This window comes from Malurus melanocephalus, unplaced genomic scaffold (genome assembly GCF_030028575.1).
Source record: "Malurus melanocephalus ecotype Western Australia unplaced genomic scaffold, MMel_1.1 scaffold_16, whole genome shotgun sequence".
NCBI classification, from domain to species: Eukaryota; Metazoa; Chordata; class Aves; order Passeriformes; family Maluridae; genus Malurus; species Malurus melanocephalus.
Window position 1 is genome coordinate 2291999 of NW_026623248.1, and position 25491 is coordinate 2317489.

Sequence of the window (25491 nt, forward strand, 5' to 3'; positions counted from 1 at the left end):
CACCAGAAATGCTTTCATTAACTAGYTCAGACACTGACACCAGTGAGGCTGGATCACCTCAGGCTGCACACCAAACTACCCGTGTTCCACCTTACCAACAGCAGTGGATACTGGATATGCAACAGCCACRCTTCAGTGGTACTTCTAAATGCAATGTACATATACATTGAGTTTTGCTACCCTGTCACAATGAATTGCTTTGCCTACTTCTAAAAAACATCTGAAAATCTCTCTCCTAGCATGCCTTTGTCCTCTTATCATAAATGACAGAGAAAGAGAGCTTCTTCTCCTTGTAAGGGAAAATCATGTCTTACCTTTTATTTATTCTTAGCTGCAGTGAAATAACATTAAAACCATCCAGCAACTAGCTAACATTATGGACAAACACCCTCCACAAACACCACTATTAGTCCAACATTGAATCACAGAATAATAGAATTATTTGAGTTAGAAGAGACCTTTAAAGGTCATCCAGTCCAACACCCCTGCAGTGGGCTGGGACATCAATCACTAGGTTCAGGTTGCTTCAACGCCCTGTCCAACCTGATTTTGAATGCTTTTGAACACAGGGCATGCACAACTTCTCTGGGAAACCTGTTCCACCATCTCACCAGCCTCGATGTAAACATGCTAAAAAAAGACCAACAGTAAGCAGAGAGAAGTGAATGGATTTGTGAAGAAATTTTTAACTATCTGAAAATCTTGTTTCCCAGTTTCTCTTGGCTGGCCATATGATTTCTTATCACATTTTCTTCAGTGAAAGCCCTAAATATAAGCATGTAAGTTTGTGCAAATAAAACAGATGCAAAAAACCCACACAGCTGAAGAGTATATAAGAATAAAAGAACAGAAAGCTACAATGGTTAGGAGAAGTTTACTCATAAAAGGGGAAATTTATTATAAGAAAGAGTCCCAACACAGTAACATAAAATGCAGTCAGTGGTTGAGTTTTTTTGTTTTGGTTTGGATTTTGTTGTTCTTGTTGTTTTTGAGGGGTTTTAGGTTTTTTTATATGTTAAGCATAGCTAAGTATGTATTTAGAGAGAAAAATATACAGCATGCATAGTAAAGCATTAGACAGTTGAACTATGCCCACCTGATTTGCATGACTTCTTAATTCTGAAATGTCATTTTTGTAAAGAAAGGAAAATCTGAACCTTAATGGATCTCACCTGTYGTAACTGGGGGGATGCAACACTCTTTCCTTTTAGTTTCATTTTCACCCTCCTTGGGTCTTTCACACAGAACGCATTATAACTTTGCTGAACAATATTGCTTGGTTTTAAATCTCCAAAACAAACATATTTTTTTTCTAGTAAAAAATCAATTTTAAAAAAAAGGAAGCAAATGGTTGTTTTTTGTTTGGTTGTTTGTTTGGTTTTTTTTTTTGTTTGTTTTTTTTTTAAAGAGAGAATGAAAATTAATGATCTACATGTGGAGGGAAACTGGCAGTGGTTAAAATTTTCAGGTCACATCATCATTGGTGCTGAACAAGGAACATAAACACTATTAAAGAAATACTAGAATAGCAGCCCTTACTCCCGCTAGGCAGCACTGCAAACATGTCCCCAGGAATCCAGTAATGAAACAGAGAAAATTGAACATGTGTGACAGAGTGAAATGAAGCACAAAAAAGAAGTGCAACACAAAAGGCTTAAAAGGGTTCAAGGTGTGAAAACAAGGAGGAAAAAGTAAGAGTGTGAGGGAAGTGTGAATGAGCACAAGTGCAAGAGGAGAACAGGTACAGGATTTTCAGTGAGTGAGGCTGAAAGTGATGGAGAGCAAGCAAGCACAAACATGAAAGAGAAAACGGGTGCAGGTGAGCATGCAAGTGAGCAACAGAGCATGGCAGTGACAGACTGTGATGCAGTAAGAAATGCAAAAGTAGGAAAACTGGAGAGAAAACAGTTTCAATGAATTTCTTTTTCGTTGTTGCTTTTACCTTCAGCATTGATCAGAAAATAGAGTGTTACATGAAAGCAGATCAAACAAACATGTAAGTAAGAAACAAAAGCTATAGTAATCCCTATGAATTCTCAATAAAGAAGGCATTGGGAAATTGCTTTCAATTTTGCCCACCAAGCGGAGGTAGTCAGAATAACCATTCAGTGTGTTCTTTGGAAAACAGCAGACTAGAAGAAAAGGGAACTAATAAYTTCAAAAGAGCAACTGAGCACTTAAATGTCTTCTCCCTTCTTTGATGAACTGTTCTKGTCACAGACTACTGTGAAGTTAAACATATGTACAGTATCACAATAAAGTCTTCATCAAGGAATTAGGGGCAAAAAAATTAGGGACTACAGACATTAGACACAACTATCTGCAAAGCATGACTAAATAAAAGGTCTACCCCTTTATTGGGTTTACATGACAAGATTTTGGTGGTGGGGTGACTCATGAGCCTTTTGTTATGTTTTCTCTCCCGCATTCAGCTGAGGAGGAGAGTGAGAGAGTGACTGGTGGGCACCTGGCAGTCAGTGAAGGTCAACCACCACAACCACAGAGCTGTAGTTACATAAAAATATGAAACCAAGAAATATTTCTCCATTCACATAAAAGAAACTTGAAAAAAAAAAAAAACCAGAGGTATTCCGGTATTTATTTGGATAGCAGCAGTTATGGTGCTCAAATGACTTTGCTTTTTTCAGGTGACAGTCTTGATGCACTGTCTCTTTCTTTATTTCTCTCTTTTAACACTGAGACCACAGGATACCCTTTTTAAACTGGTACTCCTTCCAAGAGTTTCAAGACAATTTCTACCTTTGTAAAATGTCAAGTAGAAAAAGAAGAAAGCTATTTTGTTTCATGTGGCTAATGGCAGAGAAACTGCTTGTTTTGGTTTTTTGAAGACAGTCGCAAGTTTATTAGAGTGTAAGAGTATTAAAGCCAAGAGGCTYGATAACCTCCCCATGAGCAGTATACTCTCAAAAGGAGTTATTTCATTTAACCTTTTGATAGTTGTATTTATTTTATAAAAAATATGTAATTCATCCTATTCACGAAAAACAGTAATAGAAGATTCCCATTGATTCATTTATATCTTGAAGGTTACTGAAGGTCTACATGGTGAATAAATAACTCATTTATGCTTATYTAGTCTCAAATTTGGATTTCATGAACAGGTTTCAACAGCTTTCTAAAAAACTGCATATAGAATATATTATAAATAATATGTACTGTAGCATGTTCCTAATGATTTCCTCCAAGATTATGGGGGTTTCATTCTGCTCCCCATCTGTCCTCCCCTCACATACTCTCCATCCTCTCTCCAGCTGTTCTTTCTACTTCAGTCTGGGTTTTTTTCCCCTTCTTAAATCTGCTATCCCAGAGGCACTGCCACGGTAGCTCAGCCTTGGCTAGTGGCAGGTTCATCTTGGCACTGCTGCCGGCTGGCACTGGYTCTGCTGGAGTAAGGAAAGCTTCCATAACTTCACAGGGAAGTCACCCTGCAGCCCCCACTACCAAAACTTGACCATACRTACACACGAACACACACACAAAATAAACCCTGAACCACCCACTTTGAAAGAAATCCATTTTCCCACCCAAGTGCACACGAGTGCTTTGAGCAGCTCATGTCATACAGTGAGACTGTCACTCAAAAGAAGCATTCCTAAAGCTTAACAGCATTCCATTTTCTCCATCAACACTTTYCTTCCTTTGCCTGAAAAGGCTGGTGTGACTAATTAGCTCCCAACACTCCACTACTGTTAACAATAATATTACCTAGCCTATAGAGTGCTTTTCATCAGTAGATCAAAAAGTGCTTAGGAAATAAGGCAAGTGTCACTACCTCATCAAGTAATAACCACTAAATAATCAGCTCTGCTGCTGTTTCAATCCTTGGTGTTTTAAAATCATAAAGAAGCCGAAACATAATCTCCAAATAATACACCTTCTCTAGCAAAGGAGATTATGTATTTCCTGTTCAATGGAACCCAAGAGAGCTCCATGAAGCAAAYAGGGAATATATTTGCAAAGATACCCCATAGGATTAGAAGGGACCTTTTCATTTATTGAGCTACAACCAAGTTGTCCCAGGATGAAATATTCTATAAGCCCTTACTTAAACAGCTTGAGTTTTGCATTAAAACTAGGGAGAGTTTTTTTGCATTTCATTCAATACCACAGAGAGACCATGTCAGAAGTACATCGACCTGATGAACAGTATTTTCTTCTCATGTGCATTCTAAATGGATTGCTGACCTGATAAAACCCATTTGTATAGGTATTAACAGTATCTGCTCATGTGAAAAGCTCTGCCCTATCTTGTGTATTTAGAAAGCTCTCAATTTGGTAAAAGAAAGGAAAAATAAAAAATTAAGTCTCCCATTTTAATAACTGGCAAGGCCTGTCAAGTTTTGCCTGAGGCTGTTGACATATATATGTCCCTTACTATCCCCCACTATCAAATTCAACTTTGCTAGAAACATTTATTCAAAGTCCAAGATTTAGTTCCAGAGCAGCAACAATCACCTAAGAGTCTACTACAGGGTATTAAGATTATTCTTTTCTAAGGTAGTTTACATTACACTTACCAACACTAATTTTAATTTGACACTGTATCGCCCTTTTCTTTAAAAAAAATAGGGTGGAGATTCCACAACTCCTGTTCACAATCTATCAGAACATTTCAAACTCTCTTCTGCTTAGAGCTGCTTTTCCTCTTGTCAAACTCTACCTCAAYTTCCAATTGCTACAATTTCAGGCAGTAACTTGTTATGTTCTGATCAAATCCACTTCTGTATGCAATGAAAAGTCTCGTCAGCTTCCAGCATTGAATACAAATGTGCAGCCCTTGTCTTCCTGAGAATTTCACTGTTTAYCAACCTTTCTCTCTTTAAACAACTAGAGAAGAGGTTTGACCTTCTACCATTTTACTGCTTTAAGGCAGTWCTAAGAGACACTTCTTTCTGAACAAACATCTTCAAAAATTATAATTAATACATCTTGCATTACTGCTTATGTAAAGTTCTGATCTGTTTTACCCTATTTTTGTTATCAGAAGAGACCTTCTTGGTTACATTTTTTCTCCTGTACCCAGTGCTGGCATTRCCATCAATTTGGTAACAACATTCTGCTGTTTTCTTTAGAGACAGATCATCAATGGTACAAAATAGGAATGTGGTTTTGCCCATACTCTGGAATTGCACAGCCATTATCTCATGGCTCACTGCTCAACGATCCATCCTGAAACAATATTGACTCTTTCAGTTCTGTCTCTTTTCTTCCTTTTCTTCTGTTTCAGCATCTCTAAGTGTACTTTTATATGACTAGAAAATAATTAACCAAAACTTAAGTGTTTTAGTTATTTCTTACTTTTTTTTGTGATGCACTGGAACTGTTCATTAGAGTACACAGGCAGAATATGAATTCCTTATCAAGTTGTAGTCACTGTATTTCCTTATTTTAGTCTTCATATTATTTTTAACCACTTAACCATCAGTAGCCTTACYGGAGGGTTGATGATATATAGCCTCTGCTCTTAAGTTAGACTAAAAATAGAAAGTGCTAGGAGGTCTAGAAAGACTTAAATTAGCCTTAAATAGTCCTTCCACCATCAGTCATCACCAGAATTGCCTCACTTACAGGATTACTTTTCTGCTTCTTTTCAATATATTGCTCATCTAATGTATTTACCCTTGAGAGGGCCAAATAAACAGGTTATCCATAGTCCTTGTAGAAGCAAATTCTCTCTTAATTATTAATGATTTCCTACAASTTTAAAACACCGATTCTGTTAAATCCAAAAACACTTCATGACTACCAAATATTAATCATCAATTTGCAGGTTCGACTGGTAGCTTTTATGTTTAGAACAAGTTTGGCATAGAAAAATTCCCTGCAATTTCAAAAGATTGAAACGTAATGAATGATTTGGAATATGCACATTTTCATGGTGCTGAATCTTTTTACACATATATGATGCTCAAATACAAGGTTAGTGTGCAGCACAGCGAGGCTGCTTTTAGTGATATTGCAAATGGTGCTTTCATAACAGAACTCAATGTCTTCCTGACTCCTCAAGATAATACCTTCCTATTTTCCATATGAATCCACTTTTTTTACTACATCCCACTACTTGCAATGCATGCATATCTTTTCCTTTGTTTTCTCTTCCTTCCTGGATTATTATTAAAAAAAGCCAGCTTGCAAGTACTCCATTCAGCTTTTTACCATGGAACTGTTTATGACAAGTGACAGTAACACCTGAGCACTGTTCTTTCCTCACTGTCATTCATTAGCTCCTCCGTTCCTGATCACACTCTCACATTCTCAGTTTTCACCACACCATCAGAACAACTTTTCTATGTGATCCACTAAAAACAGTTTCCAGATCCCAAMAATGTGTTTGCGATTCCTACTCTCACTTGCTGAAAATCTGATTCTTCCAACAAGCACCACATAAAATTACCACAGATGATCTTTCCACCAGTAGAAGTTTTCCTTTACTTGTCTGCCTCAACTAGTTTRTTCCACCACAGCTCCTGTATCCTTTGTACAATCAAACAGTAATTAACAGAAAAGCATCCCCTGTTCCAAAATGGCTCAGATTATTCTATTACTTACATACAGTCAAACAATGTACCAGGACCCTGGCAGAATATTTCTAAACAATATTCAAATAATAGAAGGTCTTTCTGCTCTTTGTAATGTACTGATGGATATGTAAGGTAAACAACTATTTACCTATTAAAAAAATAAATCTATTTAAATATGCAAACGTTTTCCCAAACAATTTATTTGCCAGAGCAATGCCTGGCCCTTAATAAAAAAATAAAGGAAATTACATGTCTCATCCTCCTCTGCACATCACATATGTTCATAGATTGCAGTATGGTGTGATTTTTTGTCCCCACAGAATTAACATTATGCTTTGCTTCAGGTTGAWAATAATATCCTAGATCTGGCTCCCCTGAATCAACCTGCAAAATAAATTATCAGGCAAACTGAGGAAAACAGTACTATTTGTTGTAGAGTTGYTGGTAGAAAAGGTTCTGTCCTTTCTTTAGTGGTAGCAATTGTGATGTGTAATATTAATTAATTTTTTTCTAATCTAATGTGTAGATTTATTAGTCTATTGTGGCTTTAGTCCCCAAGGTGAAAAATTGTCTATTAAGAGAAAAAAAAAATCTTTTTAAAGGACCAAAAGACAGCTCAGTAAGTTTCTGTGACTAGAAAACTTAAGAGGCCTGCTGAAGTTCCAAGCTTCATCCCAGGTGAGCAATGTAGAACAGAGGTCTTTTAGGTAGCTGAAATAATGCAGTTACACAAGAGTCTTCCTGGCTAGACAGAATAAATAAATAAATTTCCCAAGTCTAGAAAAGTACACATTTTCTAAGAGATTTTAAATGGTAATGAGAGATGCTGGATAAAAGTTCTTGGGTGCTCAACCTGAGCCTTTTCAAGTTTGAAGGGGCTTGTTTTTCAAACGGGAGAAACACTGACTCAAAACCAGGCACCTGCAGCTAGCAAGGCAAGAATGGCAAGCATCCATACTTAGGAACTGCTTAAAATGTTACTCGAGTGCTTTCACAGGATGTGCTGTTCAAATTAATCAAATTAACCTGACTGTTCAGGCAAAAAAATCCACTACTGCATGAAGTCCATCTGACACATAGAGCAGACTAACCATTTTTCTTTTAAGCTTCATCTGTTGCCTCGTTTTAGACTGATCTGTCCTTCTCTAACTTAGAAAACTGTAACTTCCTGCTGCTCCTAATGGAGATCTTCTGCTTTTAAAACCACTTAGAAGCTGATAAAACCCCTGAAATAGGGGGGATATGTGGGTTGCACATTAACATCTATATAGACAGTACTTCATTTTCTCACTGTAATTAACAGATGACAGTAGTAGCATAATCTCAGAAAATAATTTTATCAAGTTTAGGGCTTCTCTGTAAGATAAGTTTGTGCCAGTCTAAGAGACATGCCATTTTAAACAGCTACTGCTATGTCAACTAGTATAATATCCTTTATGAGTGCTTTTATTAGTACAGATGTCGTTTTGGAAGCTGTTTTATGAAGTTTTCAATGTGGATTCTTTCTTGTCATCCTCTGATTCAGTGTGCTCTACATCATCCATACTGCACTGCAAATCTAACCACAGTTTTGAGGCACAAATAAATGTGTATAAACAAGCCGAGGACAGGAAGATATGGAATTTTTCAAGGGGAACAGGTAGCGAGTCACATACCAAAACAACAATTTCAATAGTTTTCAGTATCTTGATTTAACCCATCTTCTTCTTGAATACAACAAAAACCCTGAGTCCCTGAACTAGCTTTGTTCAAGAAATAGCTTTCTTCTCTCCATCTCACAGTGGTCTTCAATTAAAGCCTAAAATGATGAAATTCACTAAGATTGACAGAGGAAATAAAAGGAGAGAAACCACTGAAATGCATCTTCAGAAGCAGATTATTAAATGTCCCGCAGACAGCAGTGCGAGTGACAGCCACCAGAGCTTAGTGAAAAAAAGAGAAGCGGAAAATTAAACTTCTCATTGGGTCTGATGATGATTAATATCTCTACTCTGATGAGCTGAAACTGCTTAATCTTTGCTATTAATAAAAGCAAGGTAATTGAGATAAAAGTATGGCAGCTGAAGAGAAAGGGGGCATATGCAAATGCTTAAAATTGGGGAGAGGAGAAAAGGGACACAAATGATAGAGGTACATTTTGCTCTTAAGTCTCTTAAAAGCAAGAAACAGCATGAAGCTTCAGCGACTCTGAAGTCAGGTTACTATGAGGCAGCTCGTGGGCAAACAAAGTCAYGCAATTTAAAGGAGATAAATAGTAGGTTTCAGTCGTTTGGTTAAATGACTGCATTTGCATTCTACAGGAAAGTCCACTTAATTCATCACATCTCCATTCAAGTGTGCATGAACAAGCAACTAATACCTTCACCCAACTCAAATAAGTTAGATAATTGTTATTTTCAGACGTACTTACCTCTGYGTATATTGGCAAACCTTTGAAGAAAGTTAGCTGGAGTTCCTTGGAAACCAATAATTATGTGTAGCTGTGCAGATGGATTTTTAAATTTGGTTCCTATAAGAATATTCTACAAAATGCAACCTCTCTGTTGAGATTTTTCCCTTAAACCCTTGGGTTTGTAATGCACTGAARCAAGAGGTGAAATAGCTAAATCCATTATAGTTAATACTACTAGAAAACATTCTGTGTGTATTACATTTCAGAGCAAAAGAATCTTTTGCTAAAGTCAGTACAGATCTCTTGAGACACGCATTATAACAGTTTGATTAGTAGAGAATGAAAWGCAGACTTTTACAGCATTCATTAATCCGAAAACATTATTCTTCCTAAAGTTAACAAGCACAATCACAGAGTTAGGTTAAATTAAATCCAATGACAGGCAGGAAAAATACTGATTGTGAAATATTTAAGTGGTGGTATGATTTCAATATGATTCTAGAATGCTAAATGTCTTCATGTTGGGAAAAAAATGGATGAGAAATCTTCCCTGCTTTAACACTCTATCGGGATTTTATGTTTTATTTGAAGAATTGAGAATATGATATTGATAAAGTGTAAGTTTACAAGCCCTGATCCCWTGAATAACTGGTTGCCAAATAAATGCCCAAGTAAATATTTTTTCTTAAATTTAATAAACGTTCTTAACCTGCAACTGAAAATGTGATCTGATCCTTTCTGAAGGGGTAATTTTCACAACTGAAAAGGCATAGTAAGCTAGAGCCCAAAACAAATATTCTGCTTGGGAAATTAGTTTTTCTGGACTGGGATGGCAACYGATCATCCTGATAACTAGCTTCTATTAGCTATGGGAAGATTAGCACTTATCCTATGAATTTATCTCTTCTTTTAAACAGCTATAAGTTGTGATAACTGTAGCACTGTAGCACTCTCATCTACAGTTCTCAGGGTGGTATTTCTTGCAGTGCACTTTATGTACTGCAGTATCTCATAATCATGATTGCTTATTTTACATTAAACTGAAACTGCTAAAATGATCCTTTTTCATTTGTGTTGGTTTTGGGTTTTTTTCCCCCCATCATCTTCTTACCTTGAAGTCAGAAATATCTGGACAGAGATTAAAACATGTTATTTATTCATTTATCATTTATTCAGAGATGTGCTAGAATCCTCCTCCAGCTTTAAAATCAAGTTCAGAAATCTAGCTAGAAGAAAAGCTTTGGTGGATCTAGAATGCATGGGTCAGATGAAGGAATTACCAGCCAACATTATTCTGTCAATTCCATCAGCCTGCACTATGCAAAATGTAAGAGACATTGATTGTTAACAGTCACTCTGATGGTAAAAACCTACATATCTTCACAAGCCCATAAAACATCAGTAATTGTGTGGTTTAATTTTAAGAAGAATCTACAAATTTGTCTGTCAGGGCCATTGTGGAACACAAATTAAACAAAGACTGCTGTAACTACTCTAGGAGAGATATACTGACATGTAAACAAGGAAAGGTGAATGATAAAACAGGAATAATTGTGAAGGAAGAAAAAGTGGGGGAGAATGCAACTACTCTGGGATTTTTTTTTACTCTACTTAATCACATAAGAAACAGATAGCTTTCACATTTTTTATTCCAGCAAGTTGTTCAAGTGCTTTYCAATATAAAAGAATAATTCTATCTTATTAGCTATGGCTTTATTCCAGCTCCAGAAATAATCCTCCATATATTACACAAATGGTATGCAACATTCTTTGATATTAAACCACTCCATGACAACCTCAATCCTGTGTCTAGAGAGCCAAATGAAGATCCTGTAGCACCAATAGCCATAACTGCATTGGGTTTAATCTGCTTAGGAAGAACAATAATCAGTTTGATGATGTAGGGGCCCAGGTTTCAGYGACTGGAAAACAGTGCACAAGCTTCCCAGGCTTCCTCTGCTCCTCCCAGTGGTGCATCTCTGCCCCTGGCAGTCCCTGTGCTTGCTCAACAACAGCCAACACCAGCAGGGCTGACTGTGCTACAATCACGCTTTCAGTTCRTGTTGTAGACATACATCGTTGGTTTTCAATTTTTTTCAGGATTTTAGTGTTTTACCAACTCCAAGCTTGTGAGCGACTCCAGGTGTTTAGAAGCAAACATAGGTGATGGGGATTTCACTGGGCATTTAAAGAAGTTCATGAAGCAGTATGCAGAGAGCACATCTCACGCTTCTTTAGAATAGGTATAGACATTATTACAAGTTCACTGGGAAAAGTATCCCATTGTAAAACACTATATTTATACAGTAAAATATTTTTACTAGGCCTATAAATATTTTTTTAAAGTAAATACGCCGAACAGAAGCACAATCCCCTTTGGATTGTGAATTTAATTTAGGAAAATGTGACAATTCCATGAATTAGTTTTTTTGTAATTTTAACTTCACTACTTTAAGCTCTCTCCCCCTAATTCCTCATCTCTGCAAACATTTAGCAGTTTCAAAGGTATACAGAATTATAAAAATAAAAATTTTTTAAAAAAAAAGGAAGGATGTTTAAAACCTTGATGTTTACACCCTGGACTCTGACCATTTCACAGAACTATATAGAAAAGGGCAGTCATACCACAGGTTAGAAAAAATCATCACAGGATAGCTCAAACAGCTTGAACAGGGTCAAACTGGAAGACAATCTCAGGCTAAAAAAATATCAGTCTCCAGGTCATCAACTATTGCTCTTTTTGTTGGTATCTAAAAAGCTGAGTGAACCAGGATGAATGCTGTCAGATTATGCGTTTGAAGTCAGTTGTGCATTTCACTCAATAGTCCAAGGATATCTAGACAAATTTAAAAAAAAACAATCTCTTTCAAGTCTAGAAACAAGAATCACAAAGCCACACARGAGAGGTAATACTTCAAGGGAAGGAAATAATTACTCAGCTGAACAATTCAATGGCTGTCACATCTGAAAAATGTTTGAAAAGGGTATGGAGGGAATAAAAGAGATGTGTTGAAGACACTGGTATTATTAAGCTAAGCATACCTAAAACACATCCACCCAATAACAGGATATCAACCTTTCTACTCTGTTGTTTTTTCTAAACCATTCCAGACCATACTCTGCAGAACATACAAATGACCATACAYGATGTGGGAAGTAATTATTTGAATTTATTTTGAACTTAACTCCTTCTGGTATTACACACATTTAAATAAATACTCAAAATGTAAGTTTCAAAGTACYGGAAGGCACTGCAGATGCAATTTTTCTCTCTAACAAGACAGATTTTGCTTTCAAATTTTTCCTGATCTGAAAAATATCCTGCAAATTTTAAATATAAAAACTTCACAAAAATCCACCCACCAAATTAATTGCTCTGGGAATCAAAAACAAAATTTTCATTTCACACTTGTAAAGCATCCTTATTTCAGGGATATTTTCATCTTATGCATATACATTTGTTGGCCTGCTTGCCTGTTTACCCCCAAAGTTGATTGGTTAATATAAAATTACTTTGTTGGAGGGAAATAAGTAAGAGGTAATGGAGCTTCTGCAATTGCCAGGAACACAGAGAGAGAGATGAGAGATGCCAAAAATTCTACCTTTGAGAAATACACTGCAGCATAAGCTCAAGATTTATTTAGGTACCAGGAGATCCATATGGGAGCTAGATTTTATAAATGCCCTGATTGTAGGAAAAGCAACTTCAACATCAATCAGCTGCATGACATCAATCACAGCCAGTCAGGCTACATTAGTTCCAGCAACAAAGGAGTTCTGGTGTAYTTATAACTGCACATTTTGTTTCAAAAAGCCAAACACTACTTCTTAGGGTTTGTTTTTCAGGTTTTCTTTAACAAGACATTTAAGCTCATCTCACTTTTCTGGTTTTCTACTAAAAACATGTTTTCATCATGAAGTTGGTAAGTACCTATCTTTGAAACAGAGGAGAAATAATAAGGAAATAGCTCTTCTGCTGTTAGTCTTCCATGCAGTCCTAACAGAAATTGGGCATCCAGATGTCCCTTCTTCTTGGAAGAAATTTTCTCAACTTTTATAGACGGCATTTTTCCCAAAAGTTTGTCCAAAGAAGGAGGAAGACAAAGATGAAAYAAAACACTTGAGAAAACCCACCGATTATATTCAGAATTAGCTGCTGTTCCAAAGAAGCTGGTGCCTCATTCCTGTCAAAGGATTCCTTTTCATTCTGACCTTTATGCTTCTGCCAGAAATGACAAATTAAGAGCTCTCTAGAAAAAGAAAGCCAAGAGAAAACTGGTGTTTAGCAGCAAAGAAGCATTCCCTCCAACCAAGAGACTATACAGAGAAAAAAGGAAGTAAGCCTACAGCTTACTTTACTTTTCTGAAAGCATGTACTTAAAAATATCAGCGTCAAAAGAAAAAAGTGTCTGTACTGGAATTCCAAAAAGCAAGGTGGACTTGCTTTCACTTGGGACAGTACACTGACAAAAGAAGTGGCCATTGCAAGATTGAATCATGGCTTCTCCTGAGATGACAGAGTGTTGGTTTAAGGATGTGAATTCCTGGCAAGCTAAAAAAAAACAGCACTGACTTCAGCATTTAGGGGCTAAGCTGGAGTGGACCTTACTAATTAAGGACAAAATTGCGTTGCAGAATTCTAAGTTTGATTGAAAAAGTGGTTGAGAAGAAAAAACAATCCATGCTCCTCATTAACTCCACAATTTGACCTCCAAAAGCTTCTYATGACCATTGTATGTTTTGTCTAATATTCCTGCCATAGGGCCATTCTTGTTTTGGTACAGGTAGTCACAGTCACAGGCAGACTGTTTATTTATAAAATATGGAACAAAACTTCTATTTTTCAATATTCACTTACTATTTTTTTTTCTTATGGACATATAAGGCTTCTCAAGTCTGTAAAACAAAATAAAAATGGGATCACTCACTTCTAGGTTAAAGATGATGAGCCAAGAATGAGAGTCAGCTTTCACAGCATGGATCTTCTGGTCCTCCATCAGCATTGTGTACAACCAAATCACCTGGGTTTCATAGAACACTAAATTTTCCAGGATAACACAACAAAACTTCACATAAGCCTGAGATCTTTGCTATCATTATTGATTTTACTCTTGTAAGATCCCCAAACATTTAGGAAGGTACAGTGATTGCAGTAGAGATAGAGGTGCTTAAGTGACAATTSTCTATCACCTGAAAGTGAGTAAGGAGTAAGCCACCATCATTACTCCAGAATGGAAATGAAGGGGATGCTTTTTAACTAAAGACAGCCAACATTCACTGAAACACACCTCCTGTAAATCTGTTCAGGCACTCATCACAGTAACACCCTTACTATAGGCAGAGGCACCCTTTCAGGACTTCTTTTCTCAGAACTTTATTAAAAACATAGGATCAATACAAAGGTTGAAGCTTCTATTTTAAGTGGATACTGGATTTTCTTGTTTAATTCTGTTGAGACACATACCAGAAAAAATTTAGGCCAACTAAAGGAAATGTAATAAAAAAAAGCAATTCTAGATTTCATGCCTTTTTTTCATCACATTGTCTGTGAAGGAATTATTTTCTGACGTTTGCTCATCAGTTGCAAGCGTCTGATAGACATTTTAGTAATTAATTATTTGTCTGCCTCTTCCTATGAGCAACTTAACATAAGCATTAGAAATTCAGTCAGTTTTCATCATGCACATAGACCATGTGATAAACTCTTGGCACTTAATTTGATAAAGCTGAACCCCCAGAATCATTTTTTTATTCTAGTATTCACAAATATAATTTCAAAATCTATGTCCCATGAATATTACAACTGGATATTCACTRTTTCCATAGACAGTCTTCCCAATTAACATATTCACTAGTATATTTATGGAAACACACAAAGAATTGTGAACAGCATCAAAGTGAATCCATTTAAATACTAAGATGAATATTTGCAGCCTTCCTTCAAATTATTTTCTTGTATTTTATGAGGTGTTTGCCAGCTTTGCCTTCAATCATTCTATACAGATGACTTTGACTGAAATGAATTGTCAGGGAATGCTAGCTACCCAGCACTTGAGTGAAAAGAAGACAATCAAGGAAAGCAAGTCCCAGGAAAGAAGGCAGGCTCTGTTTTTTAAAATGCTACCTGAGCAGTTAAAAAAAAAATCAGAGTCAAAGGCTTTCCCTCAGACTTCCTACAGAATCTCACACAACTTTTCAGTTTTTCATCTTTAGGTTACATTACTGGCTCTTTCTTTCCTGGGAAATATGTTCTACACAGGAGCCCTACACACACACATACTTTAGGGCTTTCAACCTCAAGTGGATCCACCACACAGTGACTGRTAACTCAAGGGTATTTTCATCCTGTCGAAACGGAGGTGACTATAAATCTGCTGAGGCCACACAACCACAGTTAATTATTTTTCCTTCTTTTTTTGAGGAATCAGTAATCTAGAAAGCATGGTCAAATTGCAGTTCCAAATCTCCATTTTACATGACCTTCATGGTAAGTGGGATAGAAAACTGCTACATACACCTTGGAAAATTAAGCTATTTATGGAGCTACTGCWAGTTAGCGAAATTGCTATTTTCTTTCTAATAAAAATTCATCTTGTATTATTTGATTATTTCTTTTTCCCTGTTTTAAATGCACTCCACCCTTCTTACTCTATTACTTTGTCTTCTGAATATAATCTAAGAATTTTGGAACAATTAGCTTTTCCATCCAAAGTAACTGATAACTGAAATTACGCTGTCCTTGTGCATTATTAAAAACAACACTAATCAGGTACRTTCAAAGGCTATACAATATTCAATATCATCTTTAATATTCTACTTCATAACCTTAATAGACATTTCTACATGATTAATGAGGCTTTTAGTAGCTATTGCTGTCACAGCYTGGGTAACACCACTTCACATGAATAGTCAAAGGGAAGGGTCTCGCTGGAAGTGTCTGAGTGACAATCATGAAGAAGCAGGGTGCCATGTGCTTTCTGACAAGGAAAYAAAATCCAAAATAAAATSTGTCTTAARGAACTACAAACTGTTTAAAAAGGAKAACATGGGAACTGACTGCAGTAAGGGGTATTTTATATTACAGGTTCACAAACGAAGCTTTGAAAGGGTTTCTAAATGTGATCCTACTCCCATGCTATGGCAAATGAGTAACTTAAGTTCTTAGATATAAACATATGGATGAGTTATGTAATTCCTAATTACATCAAGAATAWATAAGGCAGACACAGCACTGCAGATACTGTACCAGAGACATTTGAGTCTAGAGCCCCAAAACACACAAAGAAAAAAAATGCAAAATAACCAAAAAAACCCCACAAGTTTTTTTTCCTGTGACAACTCAGCTGCGTCAACCTTTTTACTTAGTGAATAAAAGACCAAGGTCATTTTACCATTATACGTATCCTCAAACAGAAACATTTCCAAGCATGGCGGCGCAATAATTATACCACAGATTCACTAAATCATGCTTCACCAACCCAACTGCCTTCTGTGATGAAATGACTGAATACATGACCAGTAGATACAACCTCCCTTGAATTCAAGCACAGTAYCCCTGCATCCAAGCTGGGATTTTATAGTCTATATGGGTGGATTACTAGATGGGTAAAAAACTAAACATCACCGTTGGGCTCAAACGGTGATGGTCACTCATTCATGCTCTGTATGGAAGTCAGTTTCATGTGGAATTCCTAATGTCTGTTCTATGACTCATTCTTTTAAATCTTTTTATCAATGACCCACAGAATCCACCCAACATCAAGACTGTAAAAGGCACTGCAAAGGCCTTTAAGATCATTGAGTCCATGCATTAGCCCAGCACTGCCAAGTCCACCACTAAGCCTTGTCCTTAAGTGMCTCAATCTACATATCTTTTAAACAYCTCTGAGGATGGTGACCCAACTTTCCTGTGCAGCCTGTTTCAATCCTTGTCACCCTCCTCAGGAAGAAATTTTTCCTAATATTTGATCTAAATCTCCTGTGKTGCAACTTGGGGCAAAAAGGCTGGAGCCAGGGCAAAAAGGGAAAAACCAAAGGTTAAAGCCAGGGCAAGAAGTGAGAAAAAAAGGCTAGGACCAGAGCAAGAACCAAACCTCAGCAGACTGGAGCCAAAGCAAAACACAAGATCCAAAAGCCCTGACTCAAAAAGCCCCAGCTCCAAAGTCCAAAAGACAAGACACAAAAAAGCCCCTGTGACGCAGTTATTTTTTATGCCCCCTGGCTCCTCCCAGGAGGAGACCACTGGCTCAGTCCAATGTTCCACTGCAGTCCCTTGGTGAACACCTTTTGCCATCAGATTGGAGAATGTCTCTGGGGAGTGCAGTGTCCTTGGGGGTCTCCTGCTGACCATCTATGAAATGGCTTCCAGCAAAGTCTCCCCAGAGAAAACGATTGCACCCATCTTCTCCTAGTTGCCTCCTGCAAGTGGCACATGAGCAACCCCTCCCCAAAATGCCTCTGACAATCAGCACTGAGATAGAAATTAAGATTAAATTGGCTCCCCACACTGTAACATTTACAAGATAAGGAAAGTGCTAGCTACTATTCAGTTGAATAAACATCTATCTAACTAACCTCATTTTTTAACCAACTGAGATTAAATAATTCCCCTTCCAAAATTAAGACAAAAAGAAAACAGATACAGAAAAATAACTGCAAAAGTTACTAACTCTATATAATTTCCACAGGTTTTCCAGTGCAATGCTTTGTAATAGGTAATGGGCTTTGCTGCCTGCTTTGCATTTAAGATTAATTCACACTGAGAGCTTTAAATCACTTCAAATACCACGTAGCAGCAAATTTCAAGATTTGTATTGAGTTCTCTGTAAAAACAAAGGATTCTACCCACAGAGAAATTTAAAACACCATGGTATTATCAACTGTGGACACAATTAAAATAGTCATTATGACAAAGCAGCATAATATTCTTCTAAAAGCAAAAAGGTGACATCTGCATTTGCTCAGCTTTTAAAAATCAAACAAAATCAGTACTGTTCTGACTGCCAGATCATTATTTTTAAGTATGCAGCTAGCACCCCTAGTATTTTCAATTTCACATGAATCCTGCAATTGTTTCATTCTAGAATGAGCTCACAGAGTTACTGCATATTAAGGTAGAATTTTAACTACTCTAATAAATTTGCATAAACAAATATTTATACATGGCATATAACTAATTCAGAATCATATGTAACACACACTGAAAATCTTAACATGTTCTTACTTGTAATTTGGAAACACATTTTGTTTTGAAACAAAGCACATCATCAGTCAAGGATACAAGAAAGACGCTAGACACTTTAAACACTGCCTTTTTAAAATTATCAGACTGCAAACTAGTGTCTGAACTGTTTTTACAAGGTTGGAACACCTTTCCGCATGCTAAGTACCTACAAAGGCTGAATGKTTTTTTTAATTCATGCCAAAATAACATACCTACTGCCCAACATGAAATGCTCCATCTCCAAAACAAAACAATCAAACAAAAAAAAGGTACAAAGCAGCAAAAACCAGGAGAGCTAGAATTTCCAAAGCTCACCTAACTGAAGTATTACTGCTGTACTTCTGCAAGGCCAGAAAAATAAACTTCATCAGACAGGCAATTTAAAAGACAAAGTGATTATTCCAAGTCCTGTTATAAAAAGTCCTTATTACATAACTGCAAGTCAATGTACCTATAAACTGCAAGAYTTCCTCTAAAGACAGATGGAGACAGATATTCCAACTATAACAATCCACTGACAGTCAAATRGATGTGGATACAAACCACTTTTATACAAAGAAACGTTATCTAGAGCTTCATTGATTTTCTGTGTTCAGGATATCTGAAATGAGACGTTAAAAATCTTACAGGGAATAGGGTAGAATAACTACTAAAAATTAGAAAATAACAGAGAAGAAATTAAGTGAACTGGGTGGGGCAGAGTTGTTGCACTTTTTCAAAGTTCAAGGATGAGTGGAAAACCAAGTAACTACGACCAGTAATTAACTCAGCATTCTCAGCAGTGAAAACATGGTAAGGAAGGCCCTTTGTTGAAATGTGCACCTTGGGAACTATTTCATATGCAAGCCAAATGAGATTTATTTAAATAAAATCAAAGATGACTGATCTGCATTTGTCTGCCCAGATACGAGTCATTCAACATCCCACCATCCCCGCCTCAGCCATTATTCCTCTCCTACCTTCAAAACTCCCAGCAAACAGATAAATCCACATAATGGCTGGGACAAAAAGGACGGTCAGAGAGGCAGCCAGGAATTTCCGTCGCCCTCTGCAGATTCCCAGCATTCTCTCAGGAGTGCAGATTCCCAACCCAATGTTGTTCCTATGTCGGAAGCAAATAGTCCACAGCTTCCCACATATTACTCCCTGAAAATGAAAGGAAAAAGATATTTCAACAGCTTATCTCTCTACAGAAAGTTATAGACTATGTCAGTGTTCCTACAGGGTTAAAAGAACAGGGCTAAAAAAAAAACCTACGCAATTGCAAGGCGGTACTCATTTCAAAATTATTCATGACTACTTAATAACAAAACAAATTTTAGAAGTCAGATTAAGACAGTAAGTCAATAAATCACATCATATCACCTAAATACACACTAARCCCCATCTAACCAAGAGATGACAGCTTTATTTGTGGTTTTGCCCTCGTTTTACTCTACAGGAACTCTTTTTGATGCCCACATGTGCTGGGGTCCCACGGCAGGTAAGAGAAAGCCACCCACATTCCTTCACCTGCTCCCAAAGAGCAGACGTCACACCACTGAATCAGTGATCTGTCTGTAGTTGGTCGTGAACTCTAGAGAGTGAACTGRAAAAGGAAAGGTAAAGTTTGGGGGTAGGGGAATGTTATTGAAATGACCCACTCTGCAAACTAAAAAGCAATGCTGATGAACTGCTGTGTAAAAGGGGAAATGAGAAAGTGCAAAACGGACAAGGAAACATCCTTATTCACAGAGGAGCTTTAGGTTGTATGCCATGAGAGAAATGGATTCTGCTGAATAACACAGTTTTTATAAGGAAAAAAAATAAATCTGATCTTAATTTGAAATAACTGTTCTGCATTTCACAGGGGGCCAAGAAGAAAAAAAAATATGATGATTTTTATTCACAGGACAGTGAATATTCCCCCACTAGTGCAGGCATGCAGGGCATAAAAAATGTTTTACATTGATTGCAAGCTCTTTTTGAAAGGGAAGGGAAGGCTAGTAGTAGACAAGTTAGAAAAGGAAAGTATTAAGTACGTGCAAATCTAGTTCAGGTTTTGTGTGAAAGGGCTTATGTTTTTCAAGTCTAAGAATAGAACTGGTCTACAAGAATGATAGGGAAAGAAACACAGATTCTGACAGTACAAGGTGTTTAATAAYAGTGCCCTTTGACTTATGCTGAAACTGGTACTAGAGCTGAGAYAAACAATGAAAGCATTTCCACAGTGACATATTAACAATGGCTGCTGTGTGTCTTGAAAGTGTCTTAGCTCTACAACTCCATATATATTGCAGTAAAAATCAATTCTGAAATTAAATTACAGCAGAAATGAGAATGTAGACAGAAGAAATAGGTTCAGACAAAAATATCTGGTGCTGGAGATACCTGGCTGCAGTAATCAGGCAAACTTACAGCTGTTCCTTGAACATTCAATACAGCCCACTTTACTGCACTACAGTTTAAGAGCCATGATAGTACTCTGACCTTGGAACTGATAAAATGGACTATAATTTGTCCAGAGCCAGCACAAAAAGCATTCCATTGTGTCAGCTTTTCAAGGCAATGAATGCCTCATCGCAGAGATTTTGCACAAAATATGTGGGCAGACTTAATAGTAACAATGTGCTATTAGAGTCACTCTGTGTTAGACAGAGACATGCATTTGGTAGATAAATTTTGGAGAACTCTTATCTTTATTCACTGTGTTTGGATAATGATTACATTTCATTTCTTTTCGTTATAGCACATAGCTTGTACAGCTACTCTGAAGAGAGTCCTTTACATGTCTACTTGAAAAACACTGATAATTTCCCTGGCTTCTGTATTTATAAGCATGTATAAGTGCACAGAATCACTTATTTTAAGTAGGAATTCCTTTTTTTTTTCTTTAAATGTACTCACATGCACCACTGACATCAGTCTGTGCATGGAAAAATAAACCTCAGAAAATATAAACTCCCAAGCAGAGTCACTGGCAAACAGCCACATCTTGCACTGCAACATGCACTTGCCGGATACTGCTCCCACAATGACACCTGTAAAAACTAGCGGTAACAAAGTAAAGGTCAACACCACATGTTTCTGAATCATGCTGTTACAAGTGTGCTGATACAAGTTTTTAGGGCAATGACACCCAGACTCAGAAGTCTGGAGCTGGTAGTGGATTAATTCATCCTGTGGTGGCATACTTCAGATATAGTTTGATTTTTTCCTATAYACTCTTTTAAATATCCATGCAAGCTAAGTTACTGAATAGGTTGATATGGAGGATGGAATCCAGTTTTTCTGCCCTATGGATGTAAAATATCCCAACAAATCAAAAAGGTATAAGGAACAACACTGAACTCCCAGCTCAGCTGCAAATGAAAGATAGGAATGTGGCAAATTCAGTTTTCTACAAATTGTCATCATTCAGACTAAACAGCCAAATCGTTTTGCACATTCATGCGTATCCTTTATCTAACTAGAAAAACATTTGGGAAAATCCTTAACAGACAAGTCAGCTTGTGATGAATCACCCTAGGAAATGTTGAGATATTTCTTTTAATAGTGCTTTAAAAGAGCCATAAACTACTTTAAATTATGCTTCTACTATCTCCCCACCTCCCCAAAGCTGTGAATAGCTTCCCCTGGGTCTTAAATATTCATTTTTAGTGCACAAAATCACGGCACCTGCTGAGTACTTTTCGCCAAAGTAGACAATGCATCATGTGCAACCCTTACACAAGCAATTACATAAAATGTCCATGAATGGTAATGAAGGTCCTTAGCTAACAGGAAGAGCTTTGGACTCAATCATGTATTCACGACTGGCTTTACTCAGAAACAATATTACCTAATRTGCCACTGTCAAATGAATTGAAAGAAGACATTGCAGTTCTTTTGACTTGGTTTTCTTTTCAACAGGTGCCAGATTGACATTCACCATAGAAGAAAAGTGACTCTCAGCACTGGCTGGACCAAGCACTGAGCACAAAACACAGTAGGCACGTTTCTGCCATATGAGCTTAACACTGCCTTTCAGAATTCTCCTACGATCTCCACTACTCCTCATGTCAGATTCTTAATGAATCTGTCACCTACCTGAAAGCTCTTAGAAAGCAGTTGCATGGTACAAGCTAAAACTGAAGCTACTTTGGATGTGACATTGCCAGTTACATTCATCTTTACACTAAAATGGTTCACTTCATTTACACAAAGCCATGCAGCGCTCCTCATGATAGTTTTCAGTCTCAACAGCAGTGCTAACTAAACACCTGTACTCAGAAATACAAAGCATGAAATGTATCAGAAAAAAAAAAAAAACAAACCAAAGGATGGAGGACTAACTGGTCACATAAGCACAGATTCCAGGTGTGATACTCTGAACAAAAAAACAGCCAGTGGTTCCTCCTTATCTGTTGCTCAGTGTTAATGTTTTCAGGTACATCTAGTCACAATGAGCATTTTCAGGTACATCTGAGTCACAATGAGCATCTGCAACTTTACCCATCCTTACTGGGTTTATCTCAAAGCAAGGGAGACCAAAATTAGACCCAGAGTCAAAGGAASGTTTGTGTTTGCAGTTTAAAACATGGTCTCAGCTTCACCCCTCCAGATACAATCAGATTTTCTGCTTGTGCCACAGATACAGAAAAGTGCATGCACTGCAGGATATTATTCTACCTTGGTCTCCAATTGTTCTCCAAGARCATCATATAACTGTATTTTATAAAATCTGATTCAGTAAGTAATATCCACAAAAACTAGCTGTATGTACATCATGTATGTTATGTCTTGCTGTCAGTATGTCTGCTGCTCTACGCTTCTACAACACACCAGTTCAAGATTTATAAAACCTTCCGCACAGAACAGCTCCACAGACTGCTGTGACCTCAGGCCAGCTCACCTCTGACTGCTGCTAACAGTGCTCCAAAACACCATCAGCTTGGACAATGCCTGTGTGCAGGGCCACAGTGGGAATTAAAATAATTTGGGYTTCTCATTACAAAGACTTACTTATGATCTTCTTACAACATGACCTTTCTTATCACCTTCTTACATATCCTTTTTTAYTTCACATAAAGTCAAATATTTCCATTAACTCCACTAAGTTATCACAGTGGTTTCTTTGTTTTAAATTGTGGTTTATCTCCTCAGCTAAGCATGAAGCAGCCCTCAGCCAGTATGAGCAGCTCATATATTAAAGTATGTAGCACAACATTAATCAAATTGATATTAAGTTTCTATATATTTAATTTTTTTAATTATGCAAGACAACTCGACTATGTGAGACATTCAGCAGGAGTTCAGTAAAACAATGGAATTAATTATGAAAAAAAAATCAAACACAATTAAGTATATGTAACCAATCTACTATAAAAAGCTTTTCTAACTGCTTCAAACATTTCTTTGCATTTGTTACAGTKAATCTTTTCCCAGTAATCTTCCATTTGTTTTCAGATCCACTAAAATGAATATATACAGTTAAAACTTTTTATATCCCARTCCTGTGCCTTAGCTTTGTTGTGTTTTTTAAACTATTGTTATCAAATTCTTTCTGCTCTTCCACACTTACAGTCACAGAGTCAACGAACAATTTCTCCTGTAAAGCTTTTCCCCTGGCTCTGTATCAATGAAGCATTCGTCCCTTATGAGAGATTTCTCAGCTTTCTGCCAGACTTCAAATATAAATAACATAAAGTAAGAAAGCAGTATCTTATGCAGTATTTTGCTAGATTTTTTAAAAAATGTTGCTACTGAGGGGTTATAATGAGTTTACTGCTTGACAGYGAGATTTTATCTCGCAGCTTTGCAGTATTCCCATTATGGAAGTTGGTTGYCACATGACATTGTAATATTAAAGAGAAGTTTGGTACCATAAAGGCAGGGTGTAGTATAAACCCAAGATTATKAAATAAAATATGAAAGAAATAAATGGTAAATCTTTATCTAAGTAAACCTCAATTAACTTTCATGGTTTAAATCCAGATAGAAACTAAGTACAAAACAGCCCTTAGCTCACTCCCCCCACATCCTTCCAGTGGGACGGGGAGAAGAATCAGAAAAGGGGAAAACTCATGGGTTGAGGTAAGAACAGCTTAGTAACTGAAATGTGATAAAATATTATTACTATCATCATCACCATTATTATTACAACAACAACAACAACAGTAATTGTAATGAACAGGAGAGAGAGGAATAAAACCCAAGAAAAAGCAAGTGATGCACAATACAGTTGCTCACCACCTGCTGACCAAGGCCCAGCCCGTTCCCAAGCAGCAGTCAGCCCCTTCCAGATAACTCTCCCAGTTTATACACTGGGCATKTTGTCATATGGTATRGAATRTATCTCTGGCCTTTKGATCAGCTGTCCTGGCCATGCTCTATCCTGGCCTCTTATGCAGTTCCTCATTGGGTGAGCATGGGAAACTGAAAAATCATTCTGTTTGAGTAAGCGTGACTTAGCAAAAACCGAAACATCAGTGCRTTATCAAYATTATTCTCATGCTAAATCCRAAACACAGCACTCTTCCAACTACTAAGAATAAAATTAACTGTATTGCAGTCAAAACCAAGTTAATGTATTCATTTCTCAAGTTTTTAGAACAGGAATAGCAAAATGCCACCTATTCTTTCATCAACCTCTTCTTCTTCCATCTAGAAAAACATACTACAGAAACAAATCTAAGGTTCCTTTTGCTCCCARACTCTGAATTTCCTTGGCATTGGAGAACCTTACCCCAAAACAAGACTTCTTAATCCTATGGTATCATGACTTTAAAGAAGGATTAGGAATACACTCAACTTCAGCATTCACCTGAGAATTTCTGTGAAGCCACTTTAAAGTAAGATCACAGTAGAGTTTCCAAATGCTACCAAATGTTTTCTTTCACAACTAGTTACAAGAAAGCAGTCCTATCTGTAAGAGACAAAACAGCCACCAAGTTGACAGCACAAATGAGTTCTGCCTTGGAGCCATGCTAACTGCTCTGAGGACACGCAGGATTGACATCTTTTACATCTTCACTCAGTAYGTGCTGTGGCTTAAGGAAAATTCTATTAGTGCCCTGTTAATCAAAGTGTTCTAGAAGGTTCCAGCTGYAAACAACAGCATCACAGGAATGGAATCTCTCCTGACAGTACAGTAGTCACAGATGAAGAGAAGCAAATAAGTAATATATTTTTTCCTTTTTTGTTTTCATGTTCTCCTTTCTGTATGTACATATATATATGTATACATACAYATCTAATGAWGTTCTTTTTTSYTTTCAAGCCTAGATTTTCATTCGGAAGAAAGAAAGCCTGCAACTTCAAAAATTGTTATTAAGGAATAAGACAATCTGAGGTCAACAGGACAAGAATCTTTT

At 37.0% G+C, this 25491-nt stretch overlaps 1 protein-coding gene across 2 annotated transcripts in view; it reads right to left on the minus strand.

Moving 5' to 3' along the window:
- The window catches only part of LOC130585316 (xylosyl- and glucuronyltransferase LARGE1), a 273505-nt gene that overhangs the window by 176703 nt on the left and 71311 nt on the right, over nt 1–25491 (minus strand). For both annotated transcript variants that reach the window (XM_057385770.1, XM_057385761.1), the window contains one exon: nt 19117–19303. In XM_057385770.1, coding sequence (XP_057241753.1) covers nt 19117–19222 — 106 coding nt within the window. In that variant the 5' untranslated portion in view covers nt 19223–19303. The remainder of the gene's footprint in view (nt 1–19116; nt 19304–25491) is intronic.